At 48.7% G+C, this 25,240-nt stretch overlaps 1 protein-coding gene across 3 annotated transcripts in view; it reads left to right on the top strand.

Moving 5' to 3' along the window:
* DOP1B (DOP1 leucine zipper like protein B) overlaps positions 1–25,240 on the top strand; it is a 46,466-nt gene that overhangs the window by 17,707 nt on the left and 3,519 nt on the right. For 2 of the 3 annotated variants that reach the window (XM_032101148.1, XM_032101147.1), the window contains exons 13-35: positions 69–260; positions 1,365–2,049; positions 3,268–3,536; positions 3,718–3,870; positions 4,493–4,593; positions 5,182–5,372; positions 7,372–8,968; positions 9,398–9,509; positions 9,856–10,044; positions 10,218–10,343; positions 10,875–11,009; positions 11,414–11,469; positions 11,795–11,899; positions 11,979–12,045; positions 13,109–13,250; positions 13,461–13,543; positions 13,737–13,846; positions 14,528–14,674; positions 14,981–15,042; positions 15,669–15,797; positions 24,064–24,200; positions 24,628–24,683; positions 25,082–25,231. In XM_032101148.1, coding sequence (XP_031957039.1) covers positions 69–260; positions 1,365–2,049; positions 3,268–3,536; positions 3,718–3,870; positions 4,493–4,593; positions 5,182–5,372; positions 7,372–8,968; positions 9,398–9,509; positions 9,856–10,044; positions 10,218–10,343; positions 10,875–11,009; positions 11,414–11,469; positions 11,795–11,899; positions 11,979–12,045; positions 13,109–13,250; positions 13,461–13,543; positions 13,737–13,846; positions 14,528–14,674; positions 14,981–15,042; positions 15,669–15,797; positions 24,064–24,200; positions 24,628–24,683; positions 25,082–25,231 — 4,994 coding nt within the window. The other variant, XM_032101149.1, reaches the window with a different exon arrangement.

Genomic DNA, 25,240 nt, shown 5'->3' with positions numbered 1-25,240 from the left:
TTTATCAATCACTGCTCAGTGATGGAAGAGATGTGAGAACTCCTTTAAACATTCCTGATTTATTTCAGGAGCTCTACTCCGAAGTGCAGACCCAGTACCTCCCCCAGATGCTCAGTTACATGGTGCAGTCTCTCCTGGAAAACATGGAAGTGTTGGGATTGCCAGAACTCACCCATGCCTTAAAGACCTGTTTTAAGGTGCTCAGCAAGGTGCAAATGCCCCCTTCCTACCTGGACGTTGAGACAGGGAGTGGCAATGGGGTAAGTGATTTTTCAACCCCTCAGAGATGGTTAAAACCCTTTAAAACTGTTGGTTTAAATAACTTTGGGACATAATTTAAAATGCTAATTGTCCTTCAGCCTAGATGAGAACTGCACCTGAAGGGAGCCACAGGAAAGATGGAGAGAGACAATTTCCAAGGGATGGAGGGACAGGACAAGGGGGAAGGGCTTGAAGCTTGAAGAGAGCAGGGGTAGATGGGATATTGGGAAGGAATTCTTCCCTGTGAGGGTGGGGAGTGGCTGGGATGAAATTCCCAGAGAAGCTGTGGCTGCCTCATCCCTGGAAGTGTCCAAAGCCATCCTGGACAGGGTTTGGAGCAGCCTGGGACAGTGGAAGGTGTCCCTGCCCTTAGCAGGGAGTAGAACTGGATCATTTTTAAGATCCCTTCCAACCCAAACCTGTAATTCTATGAAATTTGTAACTGCAACAGTAAAGATTTTTTGAAACTCCCCTTTGGCTCCTTCCACAGCACTTTGATGCCTTGTTACTCTCACTGGGTGTTCAGTTGTGGCCTGTTTGAGTTATTTGTGGCACTGAAGGAGTTCAGTCCTGTCTCAAACTGGGGCTATAATTCTGCCCCTGAGAAGGACGGGATCGAAATGGTTTTGGAAACAGAATGCAGTAGCTAAAACCTGGAGCTGCCAAATGCAGCCCAGCTTCACAGCTGGTTAGGTCTGCAGGGCTTTCAATTAATATTTCAGTGGAACACAATGGGGCATTGTTGGTGTGCAAAGGACCATGCTAAGGAATGAGGAATAAATGGGATAAAGCAACCCCACAAGCACAGCCTGCCAAAGAACAAGTACCTGCATTTGAGCAGGAATAATGCAACAGATGGAACACTGCTCTGGGGGGAAATTGCTTTTAAGGGAACACACCCCTCTGCTAAGTTTCTGTTTGATGAGTCAGTGTGTGAGGTTTATACAGACATTTGTTGGGTTTTAAAGGGAAGTGAATGGAGCTGCTTACAAACAACTGTGATCCTGGAAATCACAAACCGGAGGTTTTTTTGTCATTGCTGTTCCCCAGTTTAAATCTCTGTTGGCAGTGCCACATTAACCACATCCGTATCACTGTTCCAGAGCCCAGTGCCAAAGGAAGATGTGGATATAACCCTGGAGACCAAATCTGTGCTGCAGGAGGAGGATGAGGCTCCCTTCCCTCCCCTCAAGTCAGAGGACAGTGGCATTGGCCTGAGTGCCTCCTCCCCAGAGCTCTCCCAGCACCTGGGGGTGCCCACAGTGACCCTGGAGAGGGATGATGTCTGGAAAAAAGGAGGGAGCATCCAGAAAACTCTCTATTGCATCCAGGAGCTGGTGGCCAAGTTTTCCAGCAATTATATTTTTGGGGTGCAGCTCCAAGAAATGAGTAACGAAGGGATTGCAGCAATAAATCTGAGTGGGAAGGAGAAAAAGGAGAATGGCTACAGGTTACCTGAGAGTGGCAACAAGAAAAAGAGTCCTTGGGATGCCAAGCAAATCACGGTGCCTCAGGTGAAACAAATGCTCTCCGAGCTGTTCTCAGCCCGGGGCTCACCCTTCAGGAGCAAGAATTCCAGTCCTCTGCTCTCTGAACATAGCTCTGGTCACAAAAAGGAAAAGGAGGAGGAAGAGTGGGACTTGGAACTGGTGTTGGGACCCCTCCGAGGTGACTGCAAGGAAGCTTTCTCTGCAGCTTGTCACCTGCTGCTGGATTGTACCACATTCCCAGTTTACCTCTCGGAGGAGGAGATGGAGCAGTTGTACCTCTCTCTGTTTCAGGGGCCTGGTAAGAAAAGCTTCCTTTCCTAGACAACCTGAGCATTTTTAGGATACAAACAATGAGAGCTGGGCTCTTTTCAAGGCCAGAGCCAGTAAAAAAGCACTTTGACAGGGTTGAAGGCAAATTGTGAATTAAAGACTCACCCACCTCAGCATCTGGGGTATGTCTGGCAGCTGAATTTTGTCAAGCTTTTTAAATTCACTTTTTTTTGGAAAACTTCCACTAGAAAATTTGGAGCTGAAGGGATAAAAAGATCTCCTGGCCTGTGCAGCCTTGTATGGTTCAGGATTTTCAGGATATCCATCCCCTACTGTCCATAGGTTGTGTCCCCCCCAAACAACGGATGTTTTAGATGAAGATGGGTGTAGGTGTAAAACTGAAGCTCTAAAACATAACAGAGGCAAAAATCATCTCTTTTCCCAAACCCTCAGGATTCAAAGGAGTTCAATGTAACAAATAAGAATAATTTTGTATAACTGGGGGGCCTGATTGCTGTTGGAATTCCAGTTCATTCCTTAGCTTTAGCAGGAGCTGTGATTGGCCTGAAGGGTTAACTCACAAAGAGGTTTGTAGGGAATGGAGAGGTGGGAAACTGGAAAATCGGGTTCTGTTCCTCACCTCACTCCATATTCCAGCTGTCTGATGATATTCCCATCATCTCCATGGGTGAGCATGGCAGGGACATGGAATACTTCCATTGTTCCCTCAGGAGAGGCAAAGATGGCTTGGATTGATGTCAGCCACTTCAGTTAGAAATTTATACATCCGAAATGAGGGGCCTCAGTGCTACTGGAAGAGCATCAGGAGCCCTCTGGGGTTGTTTGTGATGATGGCAGCTGGAAAACAGCAGCTGTAAATAATGCTTGGGAATAAACACAAATGGGAAAGCAGAAATCCTGTAATTATTTGGGTCCTGCAAGAGCTTTCTGCTGGGAGAAGTAGAGAAAACACAGAGAGGTTGTGGCTGCCTCATCTCTGGAAGTGTTCCAGGCCAGGCTGGAGGGGGCTTGGAGCAACCTGGGGTAGTGGAAGGTGTCCTTGCCATCTTTAAGGTCCTTTCCAACACAAACCTTCTGTGATTCCGTGAGATACTGACGATGTCAGCATGACAGTGGGATCCGGGCAGTCATTTTGGTCCTGTGACCTTGATTAAAGGATTTTTGGGAGTATGACCCCAACCCTGAGGTTGTTTCAAACCCTTTCTGTCCCTTCCCTTCTGAGCAGGAGGCGATCCCAGCTTCCCTCTGTGGCTGAAGTCCCTGATGACCATCTGCTGCTGTGTCAACGACTGCTACGTGCAGAACGTGTCCATCTTCACCCTCCTGGAGGTCATCAACCATTCCCAGTCCCTGGCACTGGTGATTGAGGACAGGATGAAGAGGTACAAAGTGTCTGGCCACAACCCTTTCCTTGGGAAGCTGCAGATGGTCACCCTGCCTCCCATTGCTCCTGCAGTTCTGAAGATGATCTCAGAGAAAACAGATTTCTACCAGGTGTCCATTTTGTTCTCCTTTTTAACTGTCCAGCTACACTGACCCTCTAATTCATAGAATCCTGGGATTCTGAGGCAATTTGGAAATGCCTTTTGCTAACAGGAGGCCAGGAAAGAAATGGCTCTTATTATGAATATAATTATTCTTAATTATTGATATAAATATTATCCTTTTTCCCTAGAGAGTTGCCTGTGTGCTCTGGAATCAGCTGAACAAGGAGACTCGGGAGCACCACATTGCCTGTGTGGAATTGTTCTACAGACTGCACTGCCTGGCTCCATCAGCAAATATCTGTGAAGACATCATCTGCCAGGCCCTTCTGGATCGGGATAAAGTAAGTCCTGGATGCACTGAAGCCCCTCCAGCACTGTGGAATTGTTCCAGTGCTTCCCAAATTTCCTCCTGTTCCCTTCTCCATGTCTTGACTCCCGTGGTTGCTGTGTCTGACAGGCTCTGTCCATGCTTTTACAATTCCCTGGGATTTGTTTTAGTGCTGGATTTAATCCCTGGATACAAAATCTATCAGTACATATTAGCTGGAGTTTTTAGTTCAAGCCCAAATCCTGTAGTGTCTGAAAACTTGCAGCTTTTGTCTTTATTTCCCACTGCCCCAATATGTGTAAAATCACTTTATTTTAACTTGATTTTATAGTATTTGGTTTCACAATGAGATGTATTTTAAGTGAGCCAGTTATGAAGTAATTTCCTTTCCTTTTCCTTCCCTAATTTAATGACAGAGCAATTCTTTGACAACCAACACTACATTTTGCACAATAAAACTTCAACCAGCCACTTCCAATCTTTGCTATTGTTTTCCTTCCCTTGCAATTTTGAAACATAAAAGTTTGGAAACCTTTTTAAAGCTTTCCACCAATAACCACTGCCTGGATACCAATGTGTTCCCATTTTCATCCAACTTGGAAACCTCCCTAAATCTCCCTTGTTTCCTTGCCAAGGGGACAAGGCTGGAAGCTCTGTTCAGATTCTCTGTCATGTGGCACCTGACCAGAGAGATCCAAGGCAGCAGAGTGACTTCCCACAATCGCTCCTTTGACAGGTATTTCCACTTCCATTTGCATTTTTATATTGAATTATACTGGGCTTTATTCTCTTTTTCTGAGGGGAGGAGGAGCTCTCTGTAGGGAGAGTAAAAAGTGAGCAAAAGGAAGATCTTCCACTTCTTGGAGTTTATCTTTGCAGGGCACTCTGTGCATGCTGTGGTTTTTTGGGTGAAGGAAGTTGCTGTAAAAATAGAGAGAGCTTCATAAATAAGGAGCAGCTTTTCTGGAGAGCAGCTCTTCTTTATTTTGGAGTGAATTAAATTTGCCTTCCAAAGAAAACAGCACCAGCTCCTTGTGAAAATAAAAAGTTTAGTTTTACTTCCTAGGGGATAAAATGAGATAAAAGCAAATAAACATGGGAAAGAACTTTAAAATCTGCTGCTTTGCAGAGTGGGAGGATTTGTGTGGCAAATTCCTGACCTCAGTGCAGGAAAAAGTGCTTGACCAAAGCTGTTGGGAGCAGACCTGAGCCATTGGCTGGCGCTTCCTTCAATACACTCTGGGTGTTCCCTGCCAGGATTTTGCTGCTCGATTTAACTTTTTTTCGGGATTTCAGCTGTCCTTGGTGCTGGTTTCTCCCTCAGGTCCCTGTTTGTGGTGCTGGACAGCCTGAACTGCTCGGACGGGGCCATCGGGGCGGCGGCTCAGGGCTGGCTCATCCGGGCGCTGTCCCTCAGCGACGTGGCGCGGATCCTGGAGCCCATCCTGCTGCTCCTGCTGCACCCCCGGACCCAGCGCACCTCCATCAGCTACATCAAGCACAGGAACTCCCCAGGTACAGCTGGCACCGCTCACAGAGCTCCTGCTGAAGGGAGCAGTTGTTCCCCTGCATCAGATCCATGGATTCCTGCTCATCCCGTCCCTGTAGTGATGCCTAAGGCAGAGCTCAGGACTAAATCATTCTAATTGAAGGATCTTTCCTGTTCTGGTGGCTGCACCTCCCTGATGGTTTGGATTGCTCCCTGCTTTGCTCTGGGATCTTGTCCCACACTTCTCATTTTTTTCCTAGATGATCCACACTGCTCACTGTTTTCAGGATCCCTTCCAGAGCAAAACTAGGTCTGCAGCCAAAAGGAGTCCAGGAGCAGATGGGTGATGGTGTGAGGAATATTTTGCTGTTTTAGGCACACAAAAACAAACCCCTTCCTCATCCTGATGACTTCTGAAAATTGAAATATGTGTCCAAAGATCTGTTTTCATTCAAGAGCAGAGCTGAGCCTTTGTGGCAGAGGCATCCCAGAGCTAGGATGTGGAAGCAAAATATTTGGAATTGAAGATGATGTCCAGCCACCCAGATTTAAGGTTTGGGATTGCTGGAAGTGGAACGGATATGAGACACTTGTATCATTTACAGGCTGGGGCCAACAGTGTGAGGGTCAACCAGGCCAAGGGCCAGGTCCTGCCCTGGGGTCACAGCAACCCCGTGGAGCTCCAGGCTGGGCAGAGGGGCTGGAAAGCTGGGAAAGGCCCTGGGGGTGCTGGTGCCAGCGGCTGGACACGAGCCCAGGGGTGCCCAGGTGGGCAAGAGGCCACTGGCCCCTGGGCTGGATCAGGAATTGTGTGTCCAGCAGGAGCAGGGCAGGGATTGTCCCTCTGTGCTGGGCACTGAGAGGCCCCTCGAGGGCTGTGCCCAGTTCTGGGCCCTCAGTGCAGGAGAGCCCTGGAGGGGCTGGAGCGTGTCCAGGGCAGGGAAGGGAGCTGGGAAGGGGCTGGAGCCCCAGGAGCGGCTGAGGGAGCTGGGAAAGGGGCTCAGGCTGGAGCAAAGGAGGCTCAGGGGGGACCTTGTGGCTCTGCACAAGTCCCTGCCAGGAGGGGCAGTGAGGGGGGGTCGGGCTCTGCTGCCGTGTGCCAAGGGAAAGGAGGAGAGGAAATGGCCTCAAATGGCACCAGGGGAGGTTTAGATTGGAGATTAGGAAAAATTTCTCCATGGAAAGGGTTGTAAAGCATTGGAAGGGGCTGCCCAGGGCAGTGATGGAGTCGCCTTCCCTGGAAGTGTTGAAAAATGTGTGAAGGTGGCAGTTGGGGACATGGCTCAGTGCTGGGTGATGGCTGGACTCTGCTCTTGGAGATCTTTTCCAACCTTAACAATTCCGGGATTTAGCCCAAATATCCAAGTTTTTTTCCTGGAGCAGAGCAGGAAACAGCAGAGAAGTTTCTGGGAGTTTTATGTACAGAAGGCTGCTGTCACCTGCACTGTGCCTGTTCCCAGGCTGTGCTCTCAGCGTGATTTTTTGGTGTCAATTGGCAAATAAATGTCACGCAATTACAGCATCCACAGGGATGCTATAGAAACACAGAGCTGATCTACTCCTTCCTTGTCCCACAGCATTTAATCAAGGAAAACATTAGCTCTTTAATTAATTAATTAAGCAATCCCTCTGTTGCCATCCTTCTCATTTCCCTCCTGATCTCCACAAACACTGAATATTCAGGAAGCATAGAAACAATTGTCTCTCCTAGGGAGTCTCAGCCTAAAAGTGTTTCATGTTTTGATCCTGCTCTCTTTGCAGTAGGTTAGAACTGCTCTCTAACCACTTTAAAAGAGAAACAATTCTTGCCTTAAGAATAATTCTTGCCCATTTTTTTAGCCCCACTCATTACAATTAATATGGGACTGGAGCAGAGTAGCTTTACAAACCTTTTTTAAAATGATTTATTGAATATAAAGCACGTTGTGTTGACTAAATGACCCTTAAAGGTCCCTTCCAAGCCAGACTATGATATGATTTTATGTGTGAAATAGAAAATTAAGTGAAAAAAATTATTTTTTTCAGACTATGTTCGTGATTGGCTTTGCAAGAAAAAGGCTCCTTTGAAAGAGTCTGGCATCTCTGAGAGCAATTCCGAGGAAAACCTTCCCTTGAGCCACTTCACTGCTGTGGATAGAGAAGCAATTTGGGCTGAAGTGGAAAATGATCCAGAGAAGGCAGAGCTGAAAGCTGAGCAGCCTGAAAACGATGGATCTTATCAGGACGCAGAGGCTGATCCAGACACCAGCGAGCACACGGAATCTGCAGACACCAGCACAGGCCATGACAGTGACAACACCTCCTCCTTCTCCCCTTCCCTGGAGCTGCAGGAGCTGAGCAACGAGGACAATGAGGCCACTGCTGATGGCAGAGAGGCCCCAACCCACGGGAATTCCCTCAATGCCTCCCTGTCCGAGAGCTCCAAATCCAGCACGGGGCCCAACCTCGTGAGGGCCGACTCCGAGAGGACTCAGGCCTCGGAGTCTCTGTCCAGTGATGAAGAGGTGGACTTGGAGCTGCAGGAAATCACCCAGTGCAGGCTGCTGAAGCAGCAGAAGGAGAAGCAGGAGATGGCAGAGGCCCTGTTCAAGCACATGCTGCTGTATTTGCAGCCCTACGACTCCCGGCGGGTGCTCTACGCCTTCTCCGTGCTGGAGGCGGTGCTCAAAACCAACCCCAAGGAATTCATCGAGGCCGTGGCCACCACCAGCATGGACACCAGCTCCACAGCACACCTGAACCTCATCTACAACCTCTTGGCTCGCCACCAGGAAGCTCTCGTAGGGCAGAGCTTTTATGGGAAGCTGCAGCCTCAGTCGCCCACCATGTGTCCCCATTCCCTGCTGATCGAGCTGCTCACCTACCTGTGCCTGAGCTTCCTGCGCTCCTACTACCCCTGCTGCCTGAAGGTCACCCACAGGGACGTCCTGGGCAACAGGGATGTGCAGGTGAAAAGCGTGGAGGTGCTCATCAGGATGATGGCCCAGCTGGCCACCGCGGCCAAGGCGGCCGAGACCAAGAACGTGGAGTTCATCCACAATTTGCTGGGAAGGTGCAAAGTGCAGGAGTTTGTTCTGCTCTCGCTGTCGGCGTCCATGTACGTCAGCCACAAACGCTACGAGCTGCTCGTGGCTGATGGCGCCCACCACGGGGCCCAGGAGGAGCTCTTTGAGGAGAGCCTGATCAATTTTGGCCATGATCAGATCTGGAGTGAGCACCCGCTGCAGATTGAGCTGCTGAAGCTCCTGCAGGTGTTGATTGTCTTGGAGCACCACCTGGGACAGAGCCCTGAGGAGCAGGAGAACCAGTCTGACCTCTCCAAGGAGTGGCGGCAGGCTGTGAACTTCCAGCAGGCCATTGGGGCCATGCAATACGTGTATCCCCATCCCATCACTTCCCAGGGGTTGTTTGTCTCTGCTGTGGTTAGGGGGCTCCAACCAGAGTATGGCCATGGGATGCATCCCACGTGGGTAGGATTGGTCACCAGTTCCCTGCCCTATTTTGGGAAGTCCTTAGGCTGGACCGTGGCCCCGTTTGTGGTGCAGATCTGTAAGAACCTGGACGAGCTTGTCAAGCAGTATGAAAATGAAGCTGTGAAGACTTCTGCCAAAACATCTGCCAGGTAAGAGCCACCGGGGGGGATTTGTTATCCTGAGAATTCCCCTCACCACAGAGCAGTGAGTGTGTAGGAACTCCCTGGGTCAGCTCCATGGCTCCCAGGGTTTGATCCTTAATTCCTGCTGCACCTGTCCCTAGAGTGAGCTGGAAGCAGGATTGTTGCAGCAGCTGGAGGAGGAGAGGAAAGAGGAGCAGCAGCTGTGGTACTTCTGTCCCCCTCTGCCTTCCATCCAAGTATAAAAGTTCCCAGTTTTATGGATCCTTTTGTTTTGACATTCCTGACCTGATATTCCTGACCTGACATTCCTGACCTGATATTTCTGATATTCATTCCAGTTTTAGCTAGGGAATAGAAGCAGGAGTGGCATTTTTAATCAAGGAAATACCTCTCGACTTATTAACCTGTTTGGTTTTTTTTTCCCCCCCTCCAAAGCTTAACTTCTAAAAGAGAAAACGTGACTCCTGATTATCCCCTCACCCTTCTGGAAGGGCTGACAACCATTGGGCACTTCTGTCTTCTGGATCATCCCAATCCAACAAAAAAGGTACATGGGAATCCCCTGACAACAGAGGCACTTCCCTTTTCCTTCCAGGTGAATAGAAGCAGTGAATTGTACAAGAAAATAACCTCAGAGAGGCCTCATAGCACACCCAAAGAACTGAACTGAGTCCAAGTGGAAGGACTGAGCTTCATTTTCTGCATTTGAAGCCTGCAAAGTGAATTTTAAATCGTTATTCATGACGATCATGGTGATGCAAATATCAGTCCTCTGTCATCAACAACCTTTTCTTTTCTCTTGAGTTGATGTTTTGATGTGTTCCCTACAATTTTTAGGCTCTTGTGCATAATAAATTATTTTCATATTGATATTTTTGGGGTTTTTTTCCCAGTCATCCTGTTCAGCTGAACCTGCCAACCTGAGGAATGCCAGGAATGCCATCCTGGAAGAGCTGCCTCGCATTATGAACACCATGGCCCTCCTCTGGAGTGTCATAAAGAGAGAAGACTCCCAAAAAAGACCAACTGACTTCTTTGGGACAACTAAAGGCTCCTCTTCAGTCTACTTTAAAGCAACCAAAGTAGGAGCTCTTTTAAAATGCTGATTTTTTTTATCTCTGCATCCTCCCCAGTGCATTTTACCCAGAGTTCTTTAGTTGTTATTTTCTGTATATCCTGGGAAAAGAAATGATGCTTTATAAGATAGGAGGTGGCCTTTGCCTTACATTGATAGTTATTTTTCTCCCCTTTAAAGACACTAAGAACAAAAATATTGGATTTCCTGAATCCCTTGACAGCACAACTTGGAATCCAGCTGATGGCAGCAATTGCAGCAGTGTGGAACAGCAAGAAACCTCACAGGAGTCACAGTAAAACCAAGGTGAAACTAAAGAAAGGCACCCTTCCATTTCCTAGATAAAGGCAAATGTTACATTTATAGGGTCAGTTCTCAGCTCTGTAGATTCTTTGGGGGTTTTCATATATGACTGAAAAATCTGAGATGCTCTTATTTAGAAAAAGCATCAGGACTACAATTAAACCTCAATAACCAGTCAAATAAAACCCACACCGTGGCACTCTAAATCTGAGAGCAAAAGCCTTTTTTTTCTTCAATACTGGACTGCAATTGGACAATTATATTTTAAAGACCATGAATCAATTTGCAGAGAAAGTGAGAGCTGTCTTCTCTGTAACTCATTATTTATTCTGGGCAGAACCTTTTTCTTTCCTGCTTTTACTGGAGCAGAATCCAGATGTTTCCATAAGGTGTTGGGAGAAGATCTTTATATGGCAAGGGCTGTGTGTTTGATTTAACCTCTGTAATTTACATTTAATTTTGATATTTGGGTAATCACACAAAAAGCTGGTTTGGTCTGAGGGATGTGTCTTTTGTTTTGTTCTCTTTTGTCAGATTCTCCCAGTGGCCAGTGCATCTCAGCTTATCCTTGTGGATTTAATTTGTGCCCTGAATACACTGAAAACTGACACCATATTATATCTGGTCAAAGAGGTGGTCAAGAAACCAGCACAAATCAAGGGGGAAGAGGTAACCAGGAAGCTAATTCCAATTTCTTAATGTATTCCACCCTGGATCTGTTCCAATGGGTCTTTAAAGCATTGTTAGGAAGGTTTTCTTTTCAATGTGGGGATTCTCTTTTGCTCCTGAATAAGTTTTGTTATCCACAATGTGGTTTGATCCACAATGAGTAGGTTCTTTGGAATATATCAGGAGATGGTGATGGGAAAGGGGGAATGGTTTTAAATGATCAGAGAGCAGGGTTAGATGGGATATTGGGGATAAATCCTTCCCTGGGAGGGTGGGCAGGCCCTGGCACAGGGTGCCCAGAGCAGTTGGGGCTGCCCCTGGATCCCTGGAAGTGTCCAAGGTCAGGTTGGATCTTCTTTTTCCTTCTGATGGCAAATAAATGTGGGTTTGCTTTTCTTTTCCAGAAATCTTCTCTTGTGGATATCCCAGTGCTGCAGTTCAGTTATGCTTTCATTCAGAGGTAATTCAGTCCTGCTAAAAGAGAATTTTCTGTTTGACTCCAGTGAGAGAACAGCCAATATTGCCATTTCTGCTTTCCTCTGATCTTCATGTCCCAGAACACTTCTCTGCAGGAAATGTGCTGTCACTTGGTTGGTGACACACAGACACAGAGTGCCAGGGCTGTGACACTGGAAGGGGAAGTGACACTGACAGTCAGCAAGGACAGGATCCCAAAGACTGATCCTGAAGCTTTTAGGCCACCAAGTTACCCCTGTGTGTTGCTTTTTGTTCTTTCCCTAACTCCACCTTCACTCAGGTGTGGTTTGGTTTTATTTTTTTTGCAGACTCCCTGTCCCAGCCCTGCAGGAGAACTTCCAGCCCTTATTAGGGCTCCTCAGAGAGTCTGTGCAGTTGAACTTGGCTCCTCCTGGACACTTCCTTCTCCTCAGGTACTGCATGAGAGAGGAGAAGTCTTACAGAGGTTTTACACTGCAATTCCTAACTCAGAGTGCTCTGCTCTCCCCATAGCACCCTGAATGACTTTGTGACAAGGACACCCACCCTGGAAAACAAAAAGGACCAGAAAGATTTGCAGGTACAGTGGGTTCATGTTTACCTTTGAGTTCCTAAACCTGGCACTGTTCAGGTGAGGAAAAGTGGAGATGACCTGATCTGCCCTTTGTACCTGCATTCCTGTGCTCTTGGGAATGCCTGAACGTGCATCCACACATTCTGGCTGAGGCCTGGTGAACAGGGGAGACTCCAACACGAGAGACAAACAGAATTTTGCCCCAAATACCTGAAATCTTTTCCAAGCTGTTTTCACTGTGCAATATTATGATCTTTCTCAGAACTGAGCTCATAACACAAGTGGGATGTCATGAGTTCATGTCCTGTGTGTGAATATTGAAATCTCCAAGCTGTCTAGGAAAATCAGTGGCCTAATTACCCTTGGAGCAATGGGAATGACTGACCTCAGCTGTTGTGTAAAGAAAGGGTGGAGCAGAGCAGGGTTCTCCTCCTGTACTGCCTGATTTCACCAGGACAGTTTGAACACTGCTTACCTGGCTGGTTTTGGCTGTGAGGAGCTGTTGTGGTTACAGGACTTTCATGTGCCAACAGAGAAATTCGATCTCCCCTTCTGCTTCAGAGTCCTGCCAGCAAAATGGCAGCAATGACAGAAAATGGTGTCATTTTACAGCCTCTGCTTTGCTTTGGCTGGATGGTGTGGATACAAATATGCAGCTGGCAAGAACTTCTCTTGCTTCTTTCCAGTCCCGTGGGATACTTTTCTCTCTCACTGAAGATATTAGCAGAGTTCCATAAGCTATGAACACCTGCGACCTTGCAGAGCTTTGTTTATGGTACAGTAGAAAAATATTTTGACAGTGGATGTTTTAGGATTTTAGCCAATCACCCCAAGGAGTGGCTGATCCTTTGATCAATTTGACTATGAAGAAAAAAAGTCTATAAAAGAGTTGTAAAATAATTAAATAAATGAATCTTGCTGCACAATTCTGCCTGTTGGATCTCTCTTCTCCTCCCTACCACTGCGGGATGCCGTGATAGGATGGGATTTGGTTTCATTGCAGCTCCTCACTTCCCTGGGAATTAAACACACCAAGTGTTCATCTGATGCCACTTTGGTTATGTTACAGGAGGTGACCCAAAAGATCCTGGAGGCTGTGGGGACCATTGCTGGTTCTTCCCTGGAACAGACCAGCTGGCTGAGCAGGAACTTGGAAGTGAAAGCTCAGCCTCAGATTTTACCAGATGAATTCAACGTGGAGGATGTGAATGGTAACGTGGCTTTCCCTGAATCCTGCTGCTCCCTCTCCGCTGCTGGAGGCACTGAAGAGCACGAGGGGTTTGATGATGTGGGGTTTGCATGAGTTTACATTTCAGTGTAACACCAATGTGCAAATAAATGTTCTGTTTGGGCAGCAAATTAGGAAACAACAACATTTAGACCTGTCTGAGGAGAAAACTCTATTATTTTGCCTCTTTTAGATACAACAGTGGCACCATCTTCCATGGTTTCTGCCTCTGCTCCTTCAATCTACAGTGTCCAAGCCCTTTCTCTCCTTGCAGAGGTGAGACCCTCTCATCTGGGGGGTTTTTGGGGTTATTAAGGTGAGGAAGATTTTCCCAGTAGATAAAATGGGAGTGTAAATCTTTTGGGGACCATTCCATTGCCCAAACTTCCAGCCTGAAACATGGCAGGCTTTCCCCTTTGGCCAGAAGTGCCAGCTGTGGGTTTGAAGAGTTTTCCTTTGCCTTTTGCAGGTCCTGGCCTCTCTGCTGGACATGGTTTACCGCAGTGATGAGAAGGAGAAGGCCGTGCCCCTCATCTCCCGCTTGCTCTATTACGTGTTCCCGTATCTGCGTAACCACAGGTGAGCCTCTCTCTGCTCCTGGGGTTTCCCTGTCTGATCTTTTTGACACTTGTTTTTCCCTTGTTCCTCCATTCCCTGTTTCCATTCTAACAAGGTTTGAGCTGTGTTTCCCCAGGAGCTGAACCTGTTGTTGTTGGAGCTCTGTGCCAGCAGTTTCTGCTCAGCTGTGGGGGTTCCCCACCTGGGATTCTGGGCTTCCCTCAAAGCTCCCTTTCTGTGCCTGTCAGGGAATGGGGATGAGGCAACAGAGCATGGGCAGATCCCAGGATCCACCAGGAAGCAGGGAGAGAATCATCTCTCCCTATCCCCTTCCTGGTTTTTCACCAAAAGCACAGGTGTGGGAGAGATGGATGATATCCAGTGGAGACACAGGGCATGGAATCCAGACTGGTTTGGGTTGGAAAGGACCTTAAATCCCATCCAGTCCCACCCCTGTCATGGCAGGGACACCTCCCACTGTCCCAGGCTGCTCCAAGCCCCAATGTCCAGCCTGGCCTTGGGCACTGCCAGGGATCCAGGGGCAGCCACAGCTGCTCTGGGAATTCCATCCCAGCCCCTTCCCACCCTCACAGGGAAGGATTCCTTCCTAAAAATCTCATTCAAACCAACCCTTCTGTCAGTTGGAATCTATTCCTGAACTTTTGAAAAGCCTATATTGATCATTTTTGTTCTCTTCCCCAGTGCCTACAACATTCCCAGTTTCCGTGCTGGTGCTCAGCTGCTCAGCTCCCTGAGTGGATACGCCTACACCAAGAGAGCCTGGAAAAAAGAAGTGCTGGAATTGTACATGGATCCATCTTTTTTCCAGATGGATACTTCCTGCACTCAGTAAGACGTGGGGTTGTACCACTCCAAGCTTGGATTCTGAGTTTGCAAGGAAAGGATTTAAAGGAGAAGACTAAAATTGGGAAGAAAATTCCATTTAGTGCTTTCTTATGGAATGGGATAATGTTAAAAATGGGTCTTGCCACTAATTCTGCTCCATTCATTCTTTGTTAACCCAGATAAGAGTCTGCACATGAATCCTGTTGGGAAACTGTTTCCTTGTATAAAAAGTTTGACCCAAATCATTTCTGAGGTGAACCCACACCACAGCTTTCCCTGGATATCTAATTCCTTCTTTCTCTCCTGCAGCTGGAGATCCATCATTGATCATCTCCTCACACATGAGAAAACGATGTTCAAGGATTTGATGAGTAAGTATCAGCTGCTGATGATTTATTTCTACCTCAATTTGTAACCTTTTTGCATTTGAGCCACTTGGGTGCATTTTTAATACCCTGCTGTATCCATAAAGTGCTGACTGTGCATAATTGACCTTTTTGTTAACTTCATTCCCAGCTAAAGCTGAGTTCAGTCCAGATTTTGGTCATGTCTAAAACACACCAAAGGAGGCTTTGCTGTGCTCCCACATTCACATTTTGCCCTAATTTTGAGTTGTCTGAGTGTGACCTTTTCCAGGAGGAGACTTTGGCAAACGCTGCCCAAACTCTGCAGGTGTCTGCCGTGAGCTGCAGGAAGGTGGAGCAGCAGTGCAGCAAACTCTGGATGAATGTGCTTTGACCTCTAATTCAGGCTTGAGGAGAGTGTGGAAGAACAAATCCTGAGGGAAAGGATGGGATAGGACCCCTTAAATTGGCCTCAAGCAGCTTCAGTCTCTTTTTAAGCCTTTCTAAAGGAATAATGGAGAGGTTACAACACAAATTCATGGTCAGTGACCGAGAGAGTTTTCCTCTGTAGAAGATTTCAGAACACAGGGATTACTTTCAGCCCCAAACCCGAGCAGTTTTTCTGGGGTAGCTAACTCTGCTCTGTGTTGCAGACATGCAGAGCAGTGCCCTGAAGCTGTACCCCAGCTTTGAGCAGAAGGCAATGCTGCTGAAGAGACAGGCGTTCGCTGTCTTCAGCGGGGAGATCGACCAGTACCACCTGTACCTGCCCCTAATCCAAGGTGAGGCTTCATCCCTGCCTTTCCCTTCAGCTGCAACACAGATCCCTTGGTCCAGAGCAGCTGGGGCTGCCCCTGGATCCCTGGCAGTGCCCAAGGCCAGGCTGGACATTGGGGCTTGGAGCAGCCTGGCACAGTGGGAGGTGTCCCTGCCCATGGAACTGGCTGATCTTTAATGTCCCTCCCAACCCAAACCACTCCATGATACAGATTCTGCAAGAAAGCAAAGCCACCTCTTTGCCAGCACAGGCTTCTGTTTTTTTAAATTTTGAACAAAATTTATGAATCTCTGAATTCCAACAGATAAATGTTCTCAGCAAGGAGAGACAGCAATCTTGGTTTCAAGGCCTTTGAAATGTTTGGAAATACAACTGGGAACGTGATTATTTCATGGCAATGTTCCAGCCACTCTTGAGCTGTTGTTCTCCTCAAATGTCACTTTGACCAAATTTTGTGCACTATAAACCCTTTCAGGCTGTGTCTGAATTTCAATTTAGTTATCTGTCTCGGTTTTGAAAGACAGGTGTCTGCTAAGGAAGGCAGAGGCCCCCCTTGAAGTGGCAGATATAACCCCTTTTCCCTCCAAGTTATTATATTTTGAAATCAAGAGCCTTTAGGCGAAGATGTGGGAAATAGGAATAACAGTTCTTTACTATATATATATATATGTATATAACCAGTCAAACAAAACAACAACAACTATGGCAGTAACAGCAATCACAAACCCAGTGCCAGCCTTCTCGGCTGTCAGGCTATTTCCCCTCGGGTGCAGTTCCGCTCGCAGCCGGCAGGGGCGCTGGCGGCTCCCGGTGAGCAGGGCAGGTGCGATGGTTCCCCCGCGGCTGCAGGGGGCGCTCCGGAGCGAGCTCGGGACACACGCGGCACCGGTGCCCTGGGATCCCGGGAAGGGATGGAACAAAGGCTTCACAAACCGCTGGGCAGTTGATCCCGGGCTCTCAGGGACAGCAGGCTGGAACGGCAGGGACGAACGCAAATCCCGGGTGGCAGACGAGATGTATCCAGATGGGAAAAACCCACGGAGGCCCAGGCAGGCAGGGCGAGCAGGGCTACAGCGTAGCGAAAGCTCGAAGCAGCAGCGGAGCAGGGCAGCCACAGCTCGGTCTCCAGCAGGGCAGGGAAAGCGGCTTTTGGGGTCCCGGCGTTGTTTCCAGCAGGAAGAAAGAACGGCCAAAAAAGAAAGAAGCAGCAGCTCCTTTCTCTGCAGCTTCTCTCCCCGGACGCTCAGAGCGAACTGAACTCACACCCAGGTATAGACAAAGGAGTAGCCAGGTCCGCCCCACTCCCCTTTTGTCTTTCTTAAGTACAGCTATTTGTCCCCTAGCAACATGCATATGGGAGAAAATTCCTTTAACAGAGAAAAAACAGACTAAACTAAAACCCCAACATTATCCACCCCGAATTTTTTCCCATACTAACATGTTACATGAAACTTAACTTTTTTAACCATATAAGTCTATGCATTACCCAAATTATATACAAATATACATGCTGGTACTGATACAAGTACAGAGCCATGGGTAGTTCACCCTAAAACAAGGTCCCCTTGAGGTAAGCATCGGGTCTCTCCATCCTTTTGCATCACCCACCAGGTGCAGCCTGGTCCCTGAGCAAAAACAACCCCACGGATGGGTTTGTCTTTGCTCAAGGCAGACTTTACCCAAACAGTTTTTCCAAGCATACCTCTCATGTGCACCACTGGAACCTTATCCCCGTCTGTTGTTTGTAGGGGTTCAGATTGGGCAGGGCCTGCTCGGCTGGTGGAACCTCGAGTGTTAACTAACCAGGTGGCTCTTGCTAAATGCATCTCCCAGTTTTTGAAAGTCCCCCCACCCAGTGCCTTCAAGGTGGTTTTAAGCAGTCCATTACACCGCTCAACCTTCCCAGCTGCTGGTGCATGGTAAGGGATGTGGTACACCCACTCTATGCCATGTTCTCTAGCCCAGGTGTTTATAAGGCTGTTCTTGAAATGAGTCCCATTGTCAGACTCGATTCTCTCAGGGGTGCCATGCCTCCAAAGGACTTGCTTTTCCAGGCCCAGGATGGTGTTCCGGGCAGTAGCGTGAGGCACAGGGTAGGTCTCCAGCCACCCAGTGGTGGCTTCTACCATTGTGAGCACATAGCGCTTGCCTTGGCGGGTTTGAGGCAGTGTGATGTAATCAATCTGCCAGGCCTCCCCATACTTGTATTTGGACCATCGCCCGCCATACCACAGAGGCTTCACCCGCTTGGCCTGCTTGATCGCAGCGCATGTCTCACAATCATGGATCACCTGGGAGATACTGTCCATGGTTAGATCCACCCCTCGGTCTCGTGCCCACTTATAGGTGGCATCTCTGCCCTGATGACCTGAGGCATCATGGGCCCATCGAGCTAGGAACAGTTCTCCTTTATGTTGCCAATCCAAGTCTATCTGGGACACCTCTATTTTCGCAGCCTGATCTACCTGTTTGTTGTTACGATGTTCTTCATTAGCCCGGCTCTTGGGGATGTGAGCATCTACATGACGGACCTTCACGGATAGCTTCTCTACCCGAGTGGCAATGTCTTTCCACTCTTCAGCAGCCCAGATTGGTTTTCCTCTGCGCTGCCAGTTTGCCTTATTCCACCTTTCCAGCCAACCCCACAGAGCATTGGCTACCATCCATGAATCAGTGTAGAGGTAGAGCTTTGGCCACTTCTCTCTTTCAGCTATGTCCAGAGCTAATTGGACAGCTTTGAGCTCAGCAAATTGGCTCGATCCACCTTCTCCTTCAGTAGCCTGTGCAACTTGTCGTGTGGGGCTCCATACAGCGGCTTTCCATTTCCGGCTAGCGCCTACAATTCGGCAGGAACCATCGGTGAAGAGGGCGTATTGTCTTTCACTCTCTGGTAGCTCGTTATATGGTGGGGCTTCTTCGGCACGTGTCACCTGCTCCTCTTCTTCTTCAGAAGATAACCCAAAAGTCTCACCTTCCGGCCAGTTCGTAATTATTTCCAAGATCCCAGGGCGACTTGGGTTTCCAATTCGGGCGCGCTGCGTGATGAGGGCAATCCATTTGCTCCAAGTAGCGTCGGTGGCGTGATGCGTGGAGGGAATCTTTCCTTTGAACATCCACCCCAGCACCGGTAGTCGGGGTGCCAGGAGGAGTTGTGCCTCTGTGCCGATTACTTCTGAGGCAGCCTGGACTCCTTCATAAGCTGCCAGGATTTCCTTCTCTGTGGGAGTGTAGTTGGCTTCAGACCCTCTGTAGCTTCGGCTCCAGAATCCCAGTGGTCGGCCCCGAGTCTCACCAGGCACCTTCTGCCAGAGGCTCCAGGATAGACCCTTGTTCCCGGCTGCAGAGTAGAGCACGTTCTTCACCTCTGGTCCTGTCCTGACTGGGCCAAGGGCTACGGCGTGAGCAATTTCCTGTTTGATCTGGGCGAAGGCCTGCTGCTGTTCAGGGCCCCAGTGGAAATCATTCTTCTTGCGGGTAACCAGGTAGAGAGGACTCACGATCTGGCTGTACTCGGGAATGTGCATCCTCCAGAAACCTATAGCACCTAGGAAAGCTTGTGTTTCCTTCTTGTTGGTCGGCGGAGACATTGCTGTGATCTTATTGATGACCTCAATGGGAATCTGACGTCGTCCATCTTGCCACTTTACTCCCAGGAACTGGATCTCTCGGGCAGGTCCCTTGACCTTGCTCTTCTTGATGGCAAAACCAGCTTGCAGGAGAATTTGAATTATTCTCTCTCCTTTCTCAAACACTTCGGTTGCGGTGTTCCCCCACACAATGATGTCATCAATGTACTGCAGATGTTCTGGAGCCTCACCCTTTTCTAGTGCAGTCTGGATCAGTCCATGACAGATGGTGGGACTGTGCTTCCACCCCTGGGGCAGTCGATTCCAGGTGTACTGCACGCCCCTCCAGGTGAAGGCAAACTGAGGCCTGCACTCTGCTGCCAGAGGAATGGAGAAGAATGCATTGGCAATGTCAATAGTGGCGTACCACTTTGCTGCTTTGGACTCCAGCTCGTACTGGAGCTCCAACATGTCTGGCACGGCAGCGCTCAACGGTGGAGTCACTTCATTCAGGGCACGATAGTCCACAGTCAATCTCCATTCCCCGTCAGACTTGCGCACAGGCCAGATGGGGCTGTTGAAGGGTGAGTGGGTCTTGCTGACCACCCCTTGACTCTCCAGCTCGCGGATCATCTTGTGGATGGGGATCACAGCATCTCGATTTGTCCGATACTGCCGGCGGTGCACTGTCGAGGTGGCAATTGGCACTCGTTGCTCTTCCACTTTCAGGAGCCCAACTGCAGAAGGATTCTCAGATAGTCCAGGCAAGGTGTTCAATTGCCTAATGCCCTCTGCCTCCACAGCAGCAATCCCAAATGCCCATCTGAGTCCTTTTGGATCTTTGTAGTAGCCATTCCGGAGGAAGTCTATGCCCAGAATACACGGGGCCTCTGGGCCGGTCACAATCGGATGCTTTTGCCACTCCTTCCCAGTCAGGCTCACCTCAGCTTCCAAAAGGGTCAACTGCTGTGATCCCCCAGTCACCCCAGCGATGGATACAGGTTCTGCCCCCACATGTCCCGATGGCATTAAAGTACACTGTGCCCCAGTATCAACCAATGCATCATATTTTTGTGGCTCTGATGTGCCAGGCCATCGGATCCACACCGTCCAGAAAACTCGGTTCTCCCGTGCCTCTTCCTGGCTAGAGGCAGGGCCCCTCTAGCCCTGGTTATCATTCTTTCCCTGGGTGTACATGCTCGAGGTACCTTCAAGGGGATCCGACATATCATCCTCCCTTCTGTAATACCTGGCAGCTCGGTCACGGGAGGCTGAGGCTACCTTCACCTTAGCGGAACCCCCTCGGTTAGTGCCTCCCTCCTTGAGTTCACGCACCCGCGCTGCCAGGGCAGAGGTGGGTTTCCCATCCCACCTTCTCATGTCTTCCCCATGCTCACACAGGAAAAACCACAGCTCAGCTCGTGGGGTGTACCCTCTCTCTCTAGCAGGGGGACGACGGGCTCTGACTTGGGGGCCTGTGACTCGCACTGGTGCCACACTGACCCTCCTCATCTCCTCCCTCATCTCCTCCATCTTCTCCTTCATCTCCTCTTTGAGGTCCTGGACCACAGCAGAGACATGAGCTTTTAGCGGGCCATTGATCATGCTGTCATAATGCCTGAGCCTGTTGGCAACAGAGCCCACTGTTTCTCGGGTATTGTCAGCATCAATCGTTGCAATGAAGGTGGTGTATTGTGATGGCCCTAGCCTTGCCAGGTTCCACATCATCTGTCCTGTGCACCTGACCTTATCGGGGTCATTATCATGCTGTCCATCCTTCCCAAAGAGTACCTCTAATATTGCCACCTCTCTTAGCTGTTGGATCCCTTGCTCGAGTGTCTTCCACTGCATTCTATGATGATACTCCTGCATTCTTTCTTTGTGAATGAACCTTTCTCTCACACTCATTAAGAGCCGCTCCCAAAGAGAGAGAGGCCCTGGCTCCCTCACAAATATCTGGTCCACACCTGGGTCCTGGGTCAACGATCCCAGATACCTTGCCTCACCACTATCCAGTTGCACACTTGTGCCCATAAGGTCCCAAACCCGAAGCAGCCAGGTGGTATAAGGCTCACGCCCCCTTCGCACAATGTCGTTTCGCATAGCACGGAGACTGTCGTGCGACAGGGACTCAGTGATGACTTCTGGCTCTGGCTCTCCTGCTGGTTGTGAGGGCCCTGGTTGCCCATCATCATTAACTGGTCGTACTGATTTGGTCTTATACTTCCTCCTTTGCACAGGGGCGACTGCTGCTGGCTGTGGTTGTCCTTGTGGTTCAGCTGAAGCCTGGATGGTTGTAACATCCGTGGGTTCCACTGCTGCACCATCGGACTCACCCTCTTTGGGGCAGGGAGAGGGTTTTTCACTAGCTGAGGAGGTGTATTCCCTTAGCAATTGGCATATCTCCTGGCGCACCTGGCCCATCTCCTGGCACATCTCCTTGCGCACCTGGCCCATCTCCTGGCATATCTCCTGGCGCACCTGACCCATCTCCTGGCATATCCCCTGGCGCACCTGACCCATCTCTTGGCACATCTCCTGCATCCCTTTTGCCAGTACCCCCACCCAGTTTGGGTAGTCCATTTCTGAGGTGGACTGTTGGGCAGTATCAGTCTGTGGGGCGGGATCTCTAGTGTCTGGGGCTGTGGCAGGCTCTGGCTCTGGGGTAGGATCTCTAGTGTCTGGGGCCGTGTCAGGCTCTGGGGCAGGATCAGGCTCTGGGGTAGGAACTCTACTCTCTGGGGCCATGTCAGGCTCTGGGGCAGGATCAGGCTCTGGGGTAGGATCTCTAGTCTCTGGGGCTGGTGTCCGGGTAGATATCCAAGCCAATCTCAACTTATCCTTGAATGCTAAATAGAGTAGGCCTATCAGCAGCAGATGGTTAGTATTCAGAGGGAATTTAAACCCTTCGAAAATTGATGGGGTGGGCCCAAAGAACTGGTTGAGGGGTCGGGAGAAAACTTCTCCTGGTGTCATTTCCTCACAGAAGGTACCATTGTTAACATAACCCCAAAAACATGTGCTCAGTGTGTGATAGCTGTTTATCCATGTGCCCACATTCCAGAGGAAGTTAAAAACCCATGAATTCCTCACCTTCTCGACCCATAACGCAAGCTGGATAACAGCAATGGTAGCCTTAGTCAGAGGACCCATATTCAAGTAAGGAGCTGCAAAGGGGAAGAATATAGCCACGGCTACATGCCACCCGAACCAGGGTAAACTAGACCACATAGTGCTGCCTAACAAGGTTCCAATATCCAGCACACAAAATAAAGTTATCGAGGAACTGTTATTCCTTTTTCACCTCTATCTCTTAATGCCCTTAGGCCCCACGTTGGGCGCCAAGATCTGTCTCGGTTTTGAAAGACAGGTGTCTGCTAAGGAAGGCAGAGGCCCCCCTTGAAGTGGCAGATATAACCCCTTTTCCCTCCAAGTTATTATATTTTGAAATCAAGAGCCTTTAGGCGAAGATGTGGGAAATAGGAATAACAGTTCTTTACTATATATATATATATGTATATAACCAGTCAAACAAAACAACAACAACTATGGCAGTAACAGCAATCACAAACCCAGTGCCAGCCTTCTCGGCTGTCAGGCTATTTCCCCTCGGGTGCAGTTCCGCTCGCAGCCGGCAGGGGCGCTGGCGGCTCCCGGTGAGCAGGGCAGGTGCGATGGTTCCCCCGCGGCTGCAGGGGGCGCTCCGGAGCGAGCTCGGGACACACGCGGCACCGGTGCCCTGGGATCCCGGGAAGGGATGGAACAAAGGCTTCACAAACCGCTGGGCAGTTGATCCCGGGCTCTCAGGGACAGCAGGCTGGAACGGCAGGGACGAACGCAAATCCCGGGTGGCAGACGAGATGTATCCAGATGGGAAAAACCCACGGAGGCCCAGGCAGGCAGGGCGAGCAGGGCTACAGCGTAGCGAAAGCTCGAAGCAGCAGCGGAGCAGGGCAGCCACAGCTCGGTCTCCAGCAGGGCAGGGAAAGCGGCTTTTGGGGTCCCGGCGTTGTTTCCAGCAGGAAGAAAGAACGGCCAAAAAAGAAAGAAGCAGCAGCTCCTTTCTCTGCAGCTTCTCTCCCCGGACGCTCAGAGCGAACTGAACTCACACCCAGGTATAGACAAAGGAGTAGCCAGGTCCGCCCCACTCCCCTTTTGTCTTTCTTAAGTACAGCTATTTGTCCCCTAGCAACATGCATATGGGAGAAAATTCCTTTAACAGAGAAAAAACAGACTAAACTAAAACCCCAACATTATCCAATGCAAGGAACTCAGCCCAAAACTGATGGTAAAGTAAAGAATTTTGTTTTGCCACCTTCTGTAAGGTGGAGAGGGACCTTTCACAAGGGATGGAGTGACAGGACAAGGGGAATGGCCTTAAGCTGAAGAAACTGGGATAGATGGAATATTGGGAAGGAATTGTTCCCTGGGAGGGTGAGGAGGGGCTGGGATGGAATTCCCAGAGCAGCTGGGGCTGCCCCTGGATCCCTGGCAGTGCCCAAGGCCAGGCTGGACATTGGGGCTGGGAGCAGCCTGGCACAGTGGGAGGTGTCCCTGCCATGGCAGGGGTGGCACTGGGTGGGCTTTAAGGGCCTTTCCAACCCAAACCATTCCATGGTTCTACATTTCAATTCCCAAAACACCACAAATTCAGGAAAATGCTACTTTTATTTCATTTTTTCCCTTTTTTTATGCTTCCTCCAGAGCGCCTGACTGAGAACCTCCGTGTGGGCCAGACTTCTCTGGTGGCTGCCCAGATGTTTCTGTTCTTCAGAGTTCTTTTGTTGAGGATTTCCCCTCAGCATCTCACCTCGTTGTGGCCAATCATGGTTACAGAATTGGTAAGGAAGAAGTTTTGAAAAAATATAGAAAATATTTTTAAATATAAATATAAAAATATTTTAAATACATTAAAATTATTACCTTTTAATTTTCTATAGAAAAAAATGTAATATATTTAATATTTATATTAAATATAAAAATCTATTTGAAAAAATCAGCCTGTGGGTTTTCCCAGTTTACCTTTTTCCTCTTCCCTGTTTGGAAATGCTTTCACAGTTTTACATTAGTCTGATAATTTGGGGGATGAAGTGAAATTGTCATTAGGAAATTCCTTTTGGATCAAATTTGTTGCTGTTAATGGAATCTCTTGCCTGATTCATGAGTTTGTTACAAGTCATAAAGGTTCCTTTTCAATGTAAAGCATCACTTTTAGTTGGGATTGAGTTGTATGAATATTTCAGCATCTCCAAAATTGCTTCTTTAAAGATCCAGACATTTCTACAGCTGGAAGAAGATTTGACTGAGGAAGAGGAACCATCAAAGTAAGAATTGCCATTTGAGAGATTTCTTTAAAATAATTAATTTAATTAATGCGCTGGGATAGGGAGGAGTCAACAGGATATTTTGCTATTGCACTTTTATATTCTGGTACTGATAAATCATAATTTAGGGATATTTTTAGCAGTTAAATTAGTGATATGCTTAAAAATACAGGTATTAGTTATTGGTTGTGCACAAAAATAAAGTTAAATGCTAAGTCAGCAGTTGGCTATTTTAAAATGCTGCCCTTTTTTGGTATATTTTAGATTATTTTGCTCCCACAGAATAAAAATAATTGCACAAAAGCTCCTTTGTGTAAGTGTGGGCATTTCTCTTGTGCTGACTGAAAAACCTTGAGTGGATTTGTGTTTTAAGGGGACATTTCTTAATTTAAACACAGGAGCAACAGCAAAATGAGCAAAGCTAAAGGCTCTGGAGATGGCAGTGGGGCTGAGATCCAGCCCAACGAGCTGTGCCTGTACCTGGCAGCCTGCAAATTCCTGGACACAGCACTTTCCTTCCCCTCTGACAGGATGCAGCTCTTCCAAATGTAAGTCCC

This window comes from Corvus moneduloides, chromosome 2 (genome assembly GCF_009650955.1).
Source record: "Corvus moneduloides isolate bCorMon1 chromosome 2, bCorMon1.pri, whole genome shotgun sequence".
NCBI classification, from domain to species: domain Eukaryota; kingdom Metazoa; phylum Chordata; class Aves; order Passeriformes; family Corvidae; genus Corvus; species Corvus moneduloides.
Note: the sequence above shows the minus strand (reverse complement) of the source record. Positions and strands in the feature narration are given on the sequence as shown.